This window comes from Equus quagga, chromosome 8 (genome assembly GCF_021613505.1).
Source record: "Equus quagga isolate Etosha38 chromosome 8, UCLA_HA_Equagga_1.0, whole genome shotgun sequence".
NCBI lineage: Eukaryota > Metazoa > Chordata > Mammalia > Perissodactyla > Equidae > Equus > Equus quagga.
Window position 1 is genome coordinate 17,989,519 of NC_060274.1, and position 17,194 is coordinate 18,006,712.

At 42.4% G+C, this 17,194-nt stretch overlaps 1 protein-coding gene across 4 annotated transcripts in view; it reads right to left on the bottom strand.

Moving 5' to 3' along the window:
• SASH1 (SAM and SH3 domain containing 1) overlaps positions 1–17,194 on the bottom strand; it is a 299,791-nt gene that overhangs the window by 90,460 nt on the left and 192,137 nt on the right. For all 4 annotated transcript variants that reach the window (XM_046670365.1, XM_046670367.1, XM_046670364.1 and 1 more), the window contains exons 3-4: positions 5,897–5,947; positions 5,726–5,775 (exon numbers count right to left, since the gene is read on the bottom strand). In XM_046670365.1, the coding sequence (XP_046526321.1) occupies positions 5,726–5,775; positions 5,897–5,947 (101 nt within the window). The remainder of the gene's footprint in view (positions 1–5,725; positions 5,776–5,896; positions 5,948–17,194) is intronic.

A 17,194-nucleotide genomic window follows, 5' to 3' on the forward strand; every position in this document is an offset into this window, starting at 1 on the left:
GCGGGTTAGGGAAGCTTCCGGGAGGAGCCAACACTAGAAACTGAGTTTTTAAGGTTGAAAGGAGCTTGCCCAGATAAGAGGGGTGGGAAGGACAACGACAGAGCGGGGAACAGGGCACCCCACCGGAAGGAGCGGCGGTTTCAGAGGCTCAGCGCACCATGGAGAACATGACCATCTGAGAACTCGCAGGAGCTCCTCGTGCCTGGAAAGCAGATCAAAGGAGGAGGCGGACAGGCAGGCAGAGGGCAGAGCGTGAGGGGAGAGGAGCAGGAGGAAGCAGGATCAGAGCCGTGAGCAGCCCGGAGAGCAGCAGCGATGAGAGAGGACAGAACACAAACACAGGAGCAGTGGCTCCTTCCTGGAAGCCCAAGAGGGGGAGACAGAGGTTTCAGAGGAGGAGAAGAGGAAAGTCGACACCATCAGAAAAGGAGTCAGCTTGCCAGATGAAACAAATTGGAGGGTGAGGCCAGGTCCACACGGAGTAAGTGCTTGCATAGAGCATTTATAAACTAAACTCCATCCATTTTATCCGACCACAGAACACTGCTATATGAGCTTTCCCTGTTTTTATTTATCTTCCTTTTCCATCATGCTACTATATATTTTTGGACTTTTCCACCATAAAATAGTTCAAGGGTAGTCATGGATAATGAAAGAAAGCAAAACTCTGTCAGTGAATTTTCAACTCTGGGGAAAGACTTAGAAGAAAGGAGCTTATAAATACTGGCTAAGGTGAAGTTTCCAGATTTATTTTGGACCTTCCTGCCTCTATAGATAAGTAACGGAGGCCCAGCTCATATCTGAATGAGAGTAAAACTTGCTCCTACTTCCAAAGGACCCACTGGAGTGTAGGTTTTATCTGCTGCTATTTATATAATGCCAATAAACTCAATTTGCCTCCAACCTCTCTATTTACATAAGCAATATACTTATAAGTACTCTGGAATTATAGCTTAGTGGTTAGCATGGTTCTCAACTAGGATCAAATCTGGGCTCTGCCACTTATTAGCTGTGTGACCTTAGGCAGCTTATTAACCTCTCTGTGCCTCAGTATCTGCATTTGTAAATGGGAATAATATACTGAACCTCATAGGGTGGTTGTACTAAATGAGTCAATGTTCAGTACTTGGGTCAATTCCTGGCCCATCATAAGCACTCAATAAATGTTACCTACTATTTCTTGCCTTTTCTTTTCCAATTTTCAGTCCATATGAACCAGCCCCATAAAGGCCACTTCCATCTAGAAACACATCTAGAAATAACCAGATGGGCTCCCCTACAGCTGGCTTCCTCGAAAGTAACAAAGCTAAATAATCCTGACGCACAGCTTGTTGGTTAGACATCCAGCTAATTTTCAAATTATTCTGTTTATATGAATAGAAGATTAAATTATTTTGGAAAATACTGCTCGTTTCCTATCCAAGGTCTATTCCCCCTCCTTCCTTAAGAACAAAGTAGTTCAGGGCAGCAACGTGCTCAGCTGCACACACCCCCGTCTCCACACTCCCCTATCGCTATGGTGGCCAGGTGCCCCAATTCTGGGTCTTCATTTGCTTTCTTTTTCTCCATAGCACCATTTAAGAGATCCCAGTTTTTTCCATCCCATCTCCCTGCATGCAGCTCGCGTCAGTTCCTCATCACTATACCCTGGCACCCAGGACAGTGCCCTGCCCACAAAGCTGGCGCTCAGCGACCAGGGGCCGCGTGAAGAAATGCGTGGGACACAGCGGGATGCGTTGGACAGGATTTCTAGGAACACTTTCTGAAGGCTATGCTTGTGGCCTTTTGCCCTTTGACCTTCTTCCCTTCACCCTGCTTCTCCTTCTCATCTGGAAGAGGCAGGAACCACTTTAAAACCAGGACACACCCACAAAGCACAGTCTGGGTTCCTTGAAGGCTTCCTGGAGCCAGGGTTCAGCCCTGGAAGAGGGACGTATCCAGCGACCCCTGCATCTGCTTATGCCACTGTGTGTCACGTTTTCTGTTATTCATAGCTTAACTCGTTCTTAACAAATACAGTTATAAAGATATTTCGCAGCAAAAAAGCCTTGCTCTCTAGCTATTCATGAGAACAACTAGTGAGTAGCAAGAAATTTAAGGAACGTTCACCTTTTCAGCCAGTTGACACAAACCCAAGATTGGTGTAATAAAGCAGTCTGGACAACAGGCGACGTAAACAGATATGAACAGAAGAGCTTCAAACGAAAGCTCCCTTGGCCTTCTTTATTCTATTTTCAATGAAAGTATACAGAGGGACCGGACAGACTCTAAGAAAATAAGGATGAACGGGGCGTTTGTCAGACTGGCAGGGGTAAGTCTGTTCTATCTCTATCTATCCACCTATTGTGCAGGTCACGCACAGCCACAGGTCAAATACAGCCCTGGCAGCCCCCCTGGACAGCATACCCAGGTGCAGTGATGTCAGGAACATTAGACTTCTCACCGCTGTCTCCCACACAGAAGACCCACCTCCCTGGTCTCTGCTGGTCAGAGCTATATTCCTGTAACTTAAGACTTTAAACCCTGTTAACGCTAGATACCACTGGGAGAGGTGCTGTTATTTCTTAGGAATCAGATATTTGCATGATAATTAATGCCTGACACCTTCTTTGGAACAGGTTTTAACTGGGGGAGAAGGGAGGGAGGAAGATGTGCCTCTGAGACCACCGGGGTGGGGCCAGGGGGGCTGTGGATCTGGCAGACAGGAGTCACAAGAGCCGACCCCTTGACTCCCGTGTTGCCTACTGCCATCTGTGCCTCGGCTTCGAAGGGTGGGCTGCTGTAGGATTTGTCCGTTTTTGGTTAGAACTGAGTTCTCTTGCCTTTTGAATAAAAAACAGAAGAAAATTTCTGCCTGTAAAGCAACACGGCTGACTCAGAAGGATATTTTGGTTGGCAGACACTTTACAGACACGAACCAGACACAACCAACTGGTTTGCCAGGCCATCCTCCAGGCCTTACAAAGCCACCAGCAAGCATTTTGGTCTGAAGCATAGCAAGATCTTGCATTTTAAAATATTTGCATTTTCAAGTAGAAAAATACAAATAATTCAATATAAACACTGCATCGAACCTACTCAGATTATAATCTGAGTACCAGAGAGATACCTCATCTTTTCAAAAAACCTTTTTTGGAAGATTTAATCCAAAGTAATTATCAATTTAAGAATAAGTATTACTATTTTGCAATTCACAGTAAAAACTGATTCAGGTAAAATCATTAGAGGAATTTAAAACCATCAGGCAAAAGTCTGATGAGGATCAAGATACAGACATAGTCTCAGATGGTCTGCCCACAGAACAGCTGTTAATCACAAAGGGAAAACTGTAACTTCCCAGAAGAAACCTGACAGACATCACCTTAAGCAAATGATCAAAATTCCCCCATCACCAGTCAGGGAGCAACTAACATTAGGATGCAGTACACTGAGGAGAACACAACATCAAAAACACACCATCTGCATCTTAAAAAGAAACTCAAATGAAGGATACTTCACAAACCAACTAGCCTACATTCTTAAAAAATACCAATATCATAAAAGACAAGGAAAGGCCAAGAAATCCTTTCAGATTAAATGTGACAAGGGACATGACACGTAAATGCAATGAGTGATTTTTTTAAAAAGTGGTGGATTGAAAAAAAGTGCAAAAGAAACATTATTGGGACAAGTAGAGAAACCTGAACATAAACTGGACGTTTGGAAAAATCACTGTTAAAATTCCTCTATTTGGTAATTATACTGCATTTCTGTGAGAGAATTTCCTTGTCCTTAGGAGACAAGCTGAAGTATTTAGGGGCAACCATTGTGACGTCTGCAACTTACTCTCAAATAGTTCCAGAAATAATAATAATAATTAGTGAGAGTACGTGAGAGAGAGAGAGAGAGAAAGACTCTGTGTGTGTGTGTGTGTGTAGGAGAGAGACCAAGAGTATGCAAATTAATGAATCTAAGTAAAAGTTATATGGGAGCTCATTGCACAATTCTTGCAAATTTTCTCTAAGTTAACTTTTTCAAAAAATTTTTACAGTAAAAAAAAAAAAAAAAGAGTTCCATAATTTTGAAAAGCTATTAATAGGAAAATGAAGGACACAATGGATTAAAACTTTCAGATTATCTAGAAACACCTAAGATTAAGTAAACCATTTAGAAGAACAGAAGATGGCAGGATTACAGATGGAGACATTGGGGGTGGTCAACAGCGTGTGTACGTGTGTGTGTGTGTGTGTGTGTTCACATTTTCTTGTTAACCTCAGAGCAGGCTGTCAGTCTCTCTCTTGGCCGCAAGAGTCATGCCACATTTTACTAAGTGAAGGGTATAAAACGGAAAGAATGACTACCCACCATTAAGAGGAACAAGAAATACCCGGCCTAACGAAGATCAGTACAAACTTGGTGAGTCATTTCCTCTTAGGAGGAAAGGCAAACGTCTCCTGTTCCCTAAAGGATGCGGGGATTCTGAGAACACCTGCGTTCTTGGCCAGAATCACGCCACAGAGGCGGCACACCAGGTCAGGAGACCTCTGGCCCATTCACCCCATGCTTCCGCCCACAGTTGGGTCAGCAGCACCAGAGTACCTCCAATTCCTAAATCAACGTCAACGCAAATCTCTAGGCTCGTTCAGCCTCCATACTCCAACCAAAGCAAAGGACGTTCATGCTAACTGCACATTTATCCTTGAACCTTGAGTGGGCAGTGGCCTTGGTTTTCCTTTGCTCATCACCCGTGACGTTCCTCAGTCCTGAACCAAATCTCCTGGCCTCTGAAATTGAGACCTGAAGCTTTGGCAAAACAGCCGTCCCTCCTTGATGCCGTCTCTGTGCCAGCGGTGGGCACACGTGGACGGATTAGGCAGAGCTGTGCTGTAAAGCACACACACGCTCTCCCAACATGTGCTTTTCATTCCAGAAATACTTTCTTCCTAAACCACGGCTGTGCCTTTCTTGGCAAGAAACAGTCCAAGTGGCTTTGTGCCAAAGGAAGTGTCTGTTTAAAGAGGTGGACTTTCTTAAAATTTCTTTACCTCAGAAGAGGTAAATAGAACATTCTAGCATAATTATGATGGAAGGAAGTAGAAAAGGAAAAGGTTATAGGAAAAAAAATTGTTTTGCTTTTATTTTGCTTTTTAAAGTTGCCTAAAAGAAACACTGGAAACACAAGATGCAACATAGAATTATCTTCCATGAGAGTAAAAACTACAGGTCCAAGTTAGGACAAGGAAGCAAAAACACTACCATTCACAGGCCAGGTTAGTGAGCATCTGCCACCTTCTCTCACAAGCATTTATTCTTAAGATCGCTCACCAAAGCAAGGTGCAGAGGAGGGTTTTTTTAATCATTGTTTTATCCCAAAAGGTATTTAATTTTTGTACCTTGCTTCTTTATGACTTTCACCCTATATCAAAAACCAATGTAAAAGAAGAAAACCCATTTTGGTTGACTTAACTATCCTTTCTCTTTCTCCAAGCTCATTTCGGCAAATTTATTTAGGGTTCACTCAAAATAAGCAGTGTCAAGTCAACAACTCCTCACAGAATCCTCAGGCATCCCCAAGTGAGTTCCATAACATGCTCTTAACCGTCTATACATATGTACACACGCACACGGCATGGAAGGAAAATGACAGCAAGCTCCACAGCACAGTCACCCATTTGACATCCATCAGGATGGACCTAAAAGACACCTTCTCCGAAATTCTGATCCCGGGCCGAGGAGGGAAACTTACTTCCTTTCCACTTCTGGCGTTGACACAGCACTACACAAGCCAAGTGACTCCTAGGAGAGAAGATGCACAGCGTCAGTGCAGGCAGAGCTGCAGGCTTCATCTGAGTTTACAGAATAGCACTTTAAAAAAGGGGCCGAAGCAAAAATAGACGATTAAAGTCATTGTGCTTACTTCGATCTGAGACCGCAGCTGAAGTGACGTGGGGCTGGCTTCAGGTTTCTCCTAAAACAGAACAGATGCTGGTTTAATGAGACTTCCAAACGTGGCACACACCAGAAAGACAAACAGACATGTAAGAAGAGATGAGGGATTCGGGGAGCTCTAGGGTGCAGGGGGAGGAGAAGGCGGAGATAAAGAGACTTTCTGGAAAAACTAAAGTATTTTTAAAATAAGAGCTCCAGCCTCGTGAAAGTGAACTGTTTTCCAAACTTCACCACTTGACACCACTGACGATTTGATTGCAGAAGAAAAAAGCACCATCTAACAGAAGAGGCTGACATTTATGGTGAAATAATTCTCTGGATGCTATTAGACTGCCACTAGGACACAGAATTTACTGTGACCCATCGTGTTCAGCTTCCTTTTCAATAACAATGGAGCTCAATCTGATTTTAAATTCCAAATGTAACAATCAGAGTATTTAAGTAACGGAGGGCTAGCTGTAAGTGTCTTTAGGAAGGTGGAAAGCTAATTTGACATTACAGCCCTAAAAGTCCCCATGCTCCCATAACATAAAGGAAAACGTAAAAACAAAGACTCGTGGCGTCCAGTTAATAGATGAAACAAATGAATGACATCATGAGCACACTAGAAAGGAAATCATCAGATCATAAAAAAAGATGCAAAGGAATCAAACAATTTTAGAGATAAAACCATGAAGTATAACACTCTCAGTTCACAGTTAAAAAAATGGTATCCTCGGGGCTGGCCCATGGCCTAGTGGTTAAGTTTGGCGTGCTCCACTCCGGCAGCTGGGGTTCGGTTCCCAGGCGTGGATCTACATTGCTCTGTTAGTGGTCATGCTGTGCTGGCAGCCCACATACTAAAAAACAAAGGAAGACTGGCATGGATGTTCTCTCAGGGCAAATCTTTCTCAGCAAAAATAAATCAATAAATAAAAGGTATTCTCTTTGGGGAAAAAAAAGGAAGAGATAAACCTGTGATGAAAACAGCATACTGAAATAAGCTTTGGCAGCAAAATAGGAAAATTACATAATTAGAAGTGTTAAGATAAATTTTGGGAAAACAAGAGTTACACTAGTGAACAGAGCACGAGGACCGCATTGATATGTTTCATAAGTGGAGAATAAATTGAAATCTAAGTAGGTTCTTAAGCGGTGGTCCTCATCGAAGTGTGATCCATAGTCCAGGGTGGACACCAGCTGATCATCAAGTCATAAGCAGGATTGGGCAGGTTTAGAGGAAGGAGGAATACCACCGATATCACACAAGTTTGAAATATCAGGTTAATTATGTTTTCCAATAATCCTATCGTGTTCTTAATAACTGATATTCTTCAGGACTGCACCTGCGCTATAGGAAGACTACTGTGTCGGTCTCAGCTAACTCAGGAAATGGGAGCAGAGCATCTCAAATTACAAATTCTCACTTTCATCTAATTGTTCGATTTATTGAAGTTGCCCGTTTCATCATTAGCACGATCACAAAACTAGATCAATATTTTAAAAACTTAGCAGTGAGATATTAAAATAAGTATAACTCAGAGCAAACTTATAAATGTGAATAGGTCACAGGAATCCAGTACAAATCTAGAACACAAAATGAACATGCTGGGGTGAAAAAATTTGACGATGGGATGATATGGGGCAAGCAGACAGAAAGAGAAAATGTTTTAATCGACTAGCAATCCATGCGTTCCTAGTCTCAGGGCCTTATTTGTTATGAAAAGATATCAAGAGTGGTGTGAAACTCCATGGAATTTCTCTCTGGTTAACATCCTCCTGGTTTTTGTTGCCTCCTTTGTTTGTAACAAATAAATTTATATTTCTGTCTGGAACATGATACACCATTTTTGCAAAACAATCTATGGAAATGTTTGAGTAACATCTCAAGTCCAGTTGGTGTGACGTCAGACTCAGGTATAATCATCAGAGGGGATATGTATTTTGGAGGTTCCTGGTCCCAAGAGACCAGTCAGGATGCCCTGATACCTAACCTCTGAGCACCGAATGAGAAATTTACAAGCTTAACCAGCAGGAGGTAAGCAAAGATGCAGTCTAAATCTTCCCGTTCAGGCGTTGGTATGAAAGCCTCAGAATGATGATAGAATTCTATTCGTTTCTCTGAAATTTTTTCTGAAATTGCCTCTTTAAGACCCAACTCCAGCCCATGTCCTTCCATAACCATCAACAAAAAAAATGACTGACTCAGCTCTCTTTTCCTCCTCCCCTCTTAGCTTTTCTTCAAAGCTTTAAGTCTCCACCTCACTAGGCAATAGTCCAGGATAGGAAATTACCTGCTTTTAGTGTATATTTTTATCTGCATTTTTCCAATAAACTTTATTTACTGAGGACATCCTTTGTCATTCCATATAATAAACATAACGTTTATGATATATTATGCAAAATGTACCTGTTCCTGCATACAAAGCAGGTGCTTGTTAACAACTATATTAAATGTTTGATGATCAGGAAGTAACATTCTGAACAATTCATCTTCACATGTTAGTTTGTTACTTAAACATTTGACTGCGTTTTTGCTACATTTTAGAAAAGATTAGGGGTGTAGTTTGATGTATGATGTATTAAAATTCAGCCCTCTAAAATAAGGACCCAGTTCATGTTTCTATGCAGAATACCAGTGTTATCAAGAACAGGAGATGTTAAACAGAGTATCTCGTAGAGTGATGTTTCTAGTGTCTTTTACAGGACATGCCATAAAATAATGTTTTTCAGAGCGAATACTATTAATTTCACCTCTCAAGGGGAGACTACCATCATCATTATGAGGAATTTCTTAAAGCAAATAAATCCTAAAGTGAAAGTATTACAAAACTGAAGAGAAGTTTATAAAATTATCCACAAAATTAAGGATTTATATGATCTTTGGAGAGAAAACAGAAAGGACTAGCGACAACATTCCATTATTGTGACACTGATGGATGTCACATGTATCAATGACAAACACGCACAAGAGTAATTACTATCATGTATGGGTGAATATTATGAACTATTTAAGACATAAAAATATGTAATAAAAAATACAGCAAACCCTTGTGGACCCACCACTGAGCCTGAGAAATGGAACATTACGAATAGTTGAACAGAGGAGTTCTGATACACACTTGGAGAAAACACCTCGTGTGCAGACTATGAAACAAGTCTTGATAGATGTGTCATATACATGTAAGGAAAAAGACCAAGATAACTTTTTATTCTAATTATCACCTAAAAACAAATTCACTTTTTTTTTCACGGCACAATGTGGAGTGAAAAAGTGTGATGGGATTAAGACAGAAGGAGCACCAGTTAAGTGCCCCCCAGTAAAAGGATGCTGCTTACAAAAAAAGAAGCAGGGATTCAGGTTAGAACGGACAGAAAAAGGGTCCTTGACATCCCCCTTCCCTGTCCAGTCTCCAGATGAGGCCGCCCCTTCTCTGCTCCCAATTCAACCATGTAATCGGCAGAGGGGGCGGGAAGCCATGGTCCTGGAGTTCCAGCAGGAGGAGGATTCCTGTCCCGATGAAGGGGGAGGTGGAGTAAGAACTAAAGAGATGCACTGATTGCCCAGCCACGAACTACTTTATTAGGCAACAATTGATGGTCCACAATATAACTCCTGATTTGGAAGTCATGGTGTTGACGGAAATAATAAAAATTGTGAACACTGTCAAAACACAGTCACTGAGTATATATGTATCTTTTGGGCATGTCGTAGAAAGAGACGATCATTGAGAAATAAGATTCTTCTCTCTTTCATTAATATACGCTGACTGTTCCAGTTACTACTGCCGTGTACCAAACTACCCCAAACTTAGTTGCATAAACCAACAAGCATTTTCTCATGCTCACAAATTCTCTGGGCAAGAATTCAGAAAGGAGACAGCAGAAAAGGCTTGTCTCTGCTCCATGGTGTCTGGGGCCTCAGCTGGGAAGATCTGAAGGCTGGGGGTGACTTGATGTTGGAGCTGTAATCATAGGAAAGCTGGCGCATTCACATGTCTGGAGGCTGATGCCGGCTAACAGCCAGGACCCGGCTAACAGCCAGGACCGAGCAGCGGCTGTCAGCTGGAACACCTATGTCTGGGGGCTCCATGTCTCCCTCTCAGCAGGATGTTGGGTTTCAAGAGTGAGCACACTGAGAGAGCCAGACAGAAGCTGCATTACCGTATAGCCTCATATGGTGCCACTTCTGCTGGAGTCACAAACCCTCCCAGATGCAAGAGGGTACACAGTGCCCATCTGTCAGTGGGAGGAGTGTCAAAGTCGCATGGTAAGAAGGGCACTGTGATGGGAGGTATCATAATGGCCTGCTTTGGAGCCACAGTCTGCCACACTGACTGTCAAGAAGATGGGAGCTCACGTAAGTTTTCAAAATGAGGAATAAGATGAGACTCTTTATTCATGATAATGTCCGTAAGGATTCTTTTGTGATTTTTATAGAGTTTACTCAAGTAGCATATCTTGGCAGTATACTTCAGCGTGAACTTATCACTTAAAGGTTGAAATATCACAATATTTTAGGCTACAATTATTCTCTCTCTTGATTCAAACTTATAGTTATAGAAAATCCCAAATATGCAAAAGCAAAAAGAACTGTATAATGAACTCTCAAATTCCTACTATCTAGCTTCAACCATCAGCTACTCAAGGCCAATTCTGTCTATACCTTCATCCATGATTCAGCTCCACCCCATTTTACTTTGAAGAAAACCGCGGACACCTTATCATGAAATACCACAATTTTTAATGTGAAGGTTTAGCTATCAGGGTTTCTTAAGTCCTAACTGCAGTCAATTGTGAGCAAACGGCTCAGTCACCAATAATCTGACTCTTCCTTATCACTAGAGGACGTTCTTTGGTCATTGCAGAAAAAAATCATATTCAACAAATTTAGATATTCCATCTAAATATCGCAGAGAACATGAAGAAATGCATTCAAAATTAAACCAAAAAAAAAAGATTGTAATAACAGTATTTTAAATAGTAAGAATTAAAGTTTTTTAAATTAAAAAAATAAATTATAAAATTAGTTATAAATTAAAAAATACAGTCTCCAGATCCTATATATGTTTTTAAATTACCTATATGTATATGTTGATAAATGTATGAGAAAACATCGAAAAGGATGCTTACACACCAATGATTACTTGTGCAAAGACTTGGAGAAAACACCTCGTGTGCAGCGTATGAGACAAGTTTTGATAGACGTGTCATATTTCTGAATTTTAACATTTTCAAGCATATGTTACTTTTATATTTTTTAAAACATAATACAAATTCCAAAAACTTAAATCTGATGATAATTTTAGCTGTACTCCAACAGTCAAACTAAAAAACTTCTTAAGAAATATTAAAACAAGTTCTCAAACTAGGTTATGCCCTGTATTAAAATACTTTCTTGCTGTGTTAAAATGTTTAATAACTAGTGTCACAGAAAACTATGCAGGCATTTTATGATTAACAATGAAGGTCTGTGATGATTTTAGAAATCACCCCATTTTTATATTTTGACTGAAAGAGACTAAACGACAGCACTATATAGTTTTTTAAAAAAGGAATCAGACAACAAAAAAATTACTGGGGGGGCGCCTCAAAGCCATTTCTTGTCAATTTGGACAATTTCTGGAAACAATAATTCCCTAAATGTTTATTATGTCTAACTTAGAAGCAAAACAAAGTACAAATGTTTCAAGAAGAAATCAGTGGTTTACCAAAACCAAAACCAAAACCAAAACACGTGAACATGTGTGTGCTTCCACCTGCTTGTGCCATGTGTATGTGCACACATGCAGGACTACAGCCCCACCAACAGGACTCAGGTCAAACAGAAAACTACGGCTCATTTCGACTCTAAAGTGCTACAACCCATCGTGCAATACACCAGGTCAAAAACCCACTCGGGGCCAAATAAGGTCCTGGAAAACAAATCCCACGCCCGCAGCCCCACTCTAGCTTTGTTTCCACCTTCGTGTGGAAATCCACACCTCCCTCCCTTACTGTTCCCAGCGCTCGAAGCCAAATGAACTTTACAGCTGGAAAAGCAGGATGATAAAGCCCTCTCCCGTCCCCAAAGCAGAGGGAGAACAGCAGGCGCCCACCAGCTCAGCTCAGTGCCAAGTTCTCCTCCACTCCGGGCGCCGGAAGGAGGAGGTGGGAAACGCCAGAGCACTAACCACACTCAGCCTGCGAGTAAAACGCCACATGCTGTTACTGATGATTCGATTCATGGAGGGAACCAAGCTCTAAACTGCTGGGCAAAGTTGCTGTTGGTGGTCGATTTAAAACTCACGTGGCGTCTATCACTTTATAAGAAGACTGAGAAGTTGTGATATCATCTTCCTGATGGCAAAGTGTATTCCCCTCTAGTCTGACTTCTCCATGCCGCCCAATCAATGGGGCATGAGTTCATCTCACCAGGATTCAAACCTCGCCGTTTTCTTAGGAGTTTCCTCACTCCCCGTCAAATCAGCTCCTAGGAGCTACTGCTTCTCCCCTCCCAAGGTTCCTGGCATCCAGCCAACCCACTCCATTCCCACAGACATCAGCTTCTTTGCGGTCCCTCATCTCACAGGTACCTGGACCACCACTGCAGAGTGGAGTGGGAGGTGCTGTCTGTGAGCTGGAGAGTTGAGTCCAGTCCTGCTCCCACTACAGTGAGCCCTTCACACCTCAGTTTTATTTTGTTTGGTTTGTCCAGTGGCGAGGAAAGAACCATTTGATTGTCTTGAAGTTCCTTTCTGACTCTAAAACCCTAGCATGCAGCAGCATCATGCCCATCCAACCACTACTGTCAAATTAATCCTCTTGAAACAGTAATGCTCTCACCTTGCTATTTAAAGTGTGGTTCGTGGGTCAGGAGCTTTAGCATCACCTGGAAGCTTGTTACACAGGCAGTCTTGGCCCTCACTGCAGCCCTCCTGAATCAAAATCTGTATTTTACCAAGATCCCCACGTGACCTGGATGTTCACTTCAGTTTGAGAAGCACGCTGCTTTGTACTGTTTCATTTCTCAGTCCCAAAACCTTTGCCAAACTGTGGCAACACAATCCTGACAGGATAAAGTCCACACTTCTGAAGGCAAGGGCTTTCCACCAACTGGCCTGATCAGAAACCCTCCTCTAAGAGAACGGGCGCGGGGTCCACTGTCCTGAGTGCACGCTGTCCCGGTGTTTCACTTTGGCTCATACTGCCCGGGACGTCCTTGTTCTTCCTGTTCACCCAAACCCTAGCTGTCCTTTAGATCCAACTGCAAACCCAGCTCCTGGCAGACCTTCCAACTGCGCCTTAAGTGACGTGCCTGAGCTTGGTCACAACCATCACTAGCTACATCGCTTATGTGTGCAGCAACTCCTCACTCACTTATTTGTATCTTATTGCCTCAATTAGACTATAAAAGCCCTCTTAACAGATTCACTGTGTACACACACACACACACACACACACTCCAACAAAAACTATTAAGCACCAGGCCCCATCTGACGCATTAAAGAGGAAGCCATGAAGAAGGCATGGGTCCCTCCCCTCAAGGATGCTACTTTCGAAAGCCATATATGGCTCTCTGCACAAGACAAGTGCTTGAGGAGCACCTATTGGTTTGATTTGTTTAAATTAGATCACTTCACCAGTAATTCTGACTCTTTCTTCTATCAATTTCTGTTTGCGATTTCACTGGTTGGGACATGTATTTTCACGTTTTGATTTAAGATTTACTTTGGGTTGCAGACCTACATGGGTAAGTAAAAGTAATTCAGCACATATTTTCAAAAAGATCTACAACTTAGATCTCTAAGAACTTATGAAAATGCGGTTTTTAATTACTTTTAGGGCAAAATCTGCAGTGGCTTGTGTGTTCTAACTCCAACCCTACACCTTTCCACCTTTTTGTGTCTTGTTTCACCCAAATCGTTCATAGGAAAAACAGGAAATGTTAGGGCTTTTTCCGGCTCCCATAAGCTCATGGTCTGGCATATGAAATTGTTCTAATAAATGAATACGAATGGAAAAGGACCCTCATCCCACCACATCAAAGAAGGAAACTTGCAAGGAAAAAAGTTTTCGTAGGTGAATGCTATTCCAGTAACTGCAACCTTAAAAACCAACCCATAATTAACAGATCAGTGACCTTCCAGAAGCACTGATACAAAAGAAACCAAAAGCGGCAACTTCCACCTGGCCTTTAATGTTCTGCGGGAAAATGATGGTGTCTTCCTACTGCATTGGTCTATGTTCTGCAAGCATTCACTACATATTTATTTAGACCTCACCATGTTTCAAAAAGTGATTTAAGATGGCTTGCAAAACTTAAGTTCAATGTTACACGATAAAGTAAAGTTAAAAAATTAATGTAAGTGATAAATGCGGGCCATGGGATCTTACACGAGAGATAGACCACAGAGTTGGGGCTAAGCTTCCTAACGTTTAAAGCAAAGAAGGAAAGTCAATCATTACAAGACTGATGTTCTTCACACTTTCATGTTTGAAGGTATTCATAAGATACAGGAATATTCCTGTGAGTGAGAATTTCTCCTCTGGCTTCTGAAGAGAGGACACCACATTACACTGAGGGACACCTGCAATGTCCCTGCAGAACTCATTCTGCCCCATAAGCTCTTTAACGTTGGCAGAGTTAGAGGGAGGCCTGAGAGCCTCTAGTGAAAATGGAGGGAGCTCACAAGGGGGCACCCCTGAAGTGCACCCTCCCCCTCTGTCCCCTAGAGGGGGGTCATAGGAGCTCCCAGGGGAGGGGAAGAACTCGGGCCGAGGAGACCATAGGGTGAGTTCCGCCATCTTGAAGCATGGCTATGGTAAAACACATGGGAGTCAGTAAAAGTTCGACGAACTGGTTCAATTCAGAGATAATTTGAATCTGAGAGGGTCAAGCTCAGCACTCTCCTGCTTCATTTCAAACAAGAGGGTAGTATGACTCAAATTTCTAAACTGTCTTAGGAAATAAGGTACTAGATCTTTTAGGCTACAACTGTAACAGTGTTGAGTACAGACCAGGTACCAAGCATCTTGCACAGAGATAGGAGTAAGACTTAGACCAGGATATGACAACAGATCACTTCAATAAGACGAGTCATATAAGAAGTACCTTTTACTACGAACAAAACTAACACAAGAGGGTCACGTCATTAGATGTAAATATTAAAAGGTACAGTGTCAGTGAAGACATTTCGATTATCCTTAAAAAAAAAAAAAGGATCTAACAAGCTATATAATTCAGCCTTCCCTAGCAGGACTTGGCTTACTGACAGTAACATACAAGCAGCCCCTGCATTTCCCAGAGGTGGGCACCATGACATCCGGCCCCTCGGGGTGGTGCTGCCATCCAGCGAGTCCACCCAGCCTCACTGCTGTGGGAACACCGCAGAGAGATCTACTCACCAAGTGATCTGAGCACATCTGGTGGCTGACGCGGATTGAATAACATGAGACAAAAGTGACAGGAAGCAACGAAATGGGCCCGTTTTCACTTGCTTTCTGCTTCTCGCCATCTCCTCTTCCAGGTAATCACTCCTTAAGTTTAAAAATATTTATTGAGTATATACCACATACTAAGCACTGTTCTAGGCAAGAAGGATAAAACACTGAAAAGACCGTCACTGCCTTCATGGAACTCACATTCTAGTGATTTCTAAAGTCCCTCCCGGGAATCGTTTGCACTCATGTCCAAATCACAGGCCCAATAACATTCCTTCTGTTCTGGCACCAGAGATGCCCTCCGGAAAGTGGTGCTCAGCTCTGGAGGCCACATTTCCCAGAGGATAATGGAAACCAGGAGAACCTTCACTAGAACGGCATCTGCAAAGGGGATCCCATAAACAAGATCAACTGGAGGAACTGGGGCTGTTTACTCCGAGAAGGGAAGGGAAACACCAATACGTGAAGCGCTTCCAGGGAGCAGGGGGCAGACAGCTGCCTTGTGCAGTCTCCCACGGTGGCACATGGACAGTGGCAGCACCCTGCACACTGGGGGACACTGGGGCAGTTTTGAGATGGAAAAACATTTACTACATTTTTAAATAATATAGACGGATGACAAAGAAAATTAAATCAGAGTATGAGTGAAAATACTAAGTACTGAATTGGTACAAAATTTCCAAATAAAATCTTTTTTAATTTTTTAAAAAAAGAACCTTGAGCTTACTTATTTGAAAATAACTTCTTTAAAAGTTAGATTATATGCTTGAAACGACTGTAAACTACGCTAGGTCAAAACTTAATGATGAGCTCTTAAAGCGCTTGTGGGTCATTACCAAGAAGAAATTTTACTCACATAGCTAGACGCTAAAAATTATTTTAGCCATTTTTACAACCACTGAAATATTCATGGCAATTTCTATTTCAAGGATGGAACAGCACTTTACTTGATTAACATCATAGTGAAATTTCTTATGAAAATGTAACAGACATCAAATCCAGTTGAAATTTTTCATATTAGATATCGGAAGATACTGACTAAGTTCAAATGCATAGCCTTGGGCATCCAGTGTCCATCCTGAAGCTAGCTTGGCCACACTGGACCCACCAGAGGGTCCCTATGCACCCCCACTACTTCTGACCAGTGCCCCTCGGACTACATGTGTGAACCTTGAACGAGACTCTTCCAACAGCTCCAAGGCCCCTTGACCGTGATGCACAGCAGAGGCGTGCTGGGCAGCGGGCTGCTGAAGTGCATGACATCATTTTCTCACTGCTCAAAGGAATCACAGATTAAGATCTCACCCAGAGACTGCGCTCCAATAAGCCCAGGACAGTGTTCCCAAACTTACTATTCTGCAATTACCTGGAGGGCTTGTTCAACAGAGCACTGGGCCCCTCCCCAGAGTTTCAGACTCAGTTGTCTGCAGGAGGACCTGCTAATTTGCATTTCCACCAAGTTCCCCGTATACTGATGGCTGGGGAACTACACTTTGAGAACTGCTGCCCCAGATAAGGCTGCTCAGGGCCGCCTCTAGTCCGGGGTTCACTGGTCTGGAGCTTGAGGGGATTAATACATTCCGAGCTACACTTGAACTCTGGCCTAGTCTTCCGTGTTCTAGAAGGGGATGATTGAGACTAACGATTTTAAAGTAAAGAGATAGACTCAGTATCATTTACCCAAAAAAAAGCAAGTATAGCCAGGTCCAAAACAGAACAAATTATTTACAACATGTAATATCCATACCATACCACTGGAAGATTCGAGTGTGACCACAGGACCATCTGTTGCCTGGGATGGGGGTTCTTCCAGGAACTGGTTCAGACCTCTGTCTGACTATATTGTGATTCCATTACTGGAAAC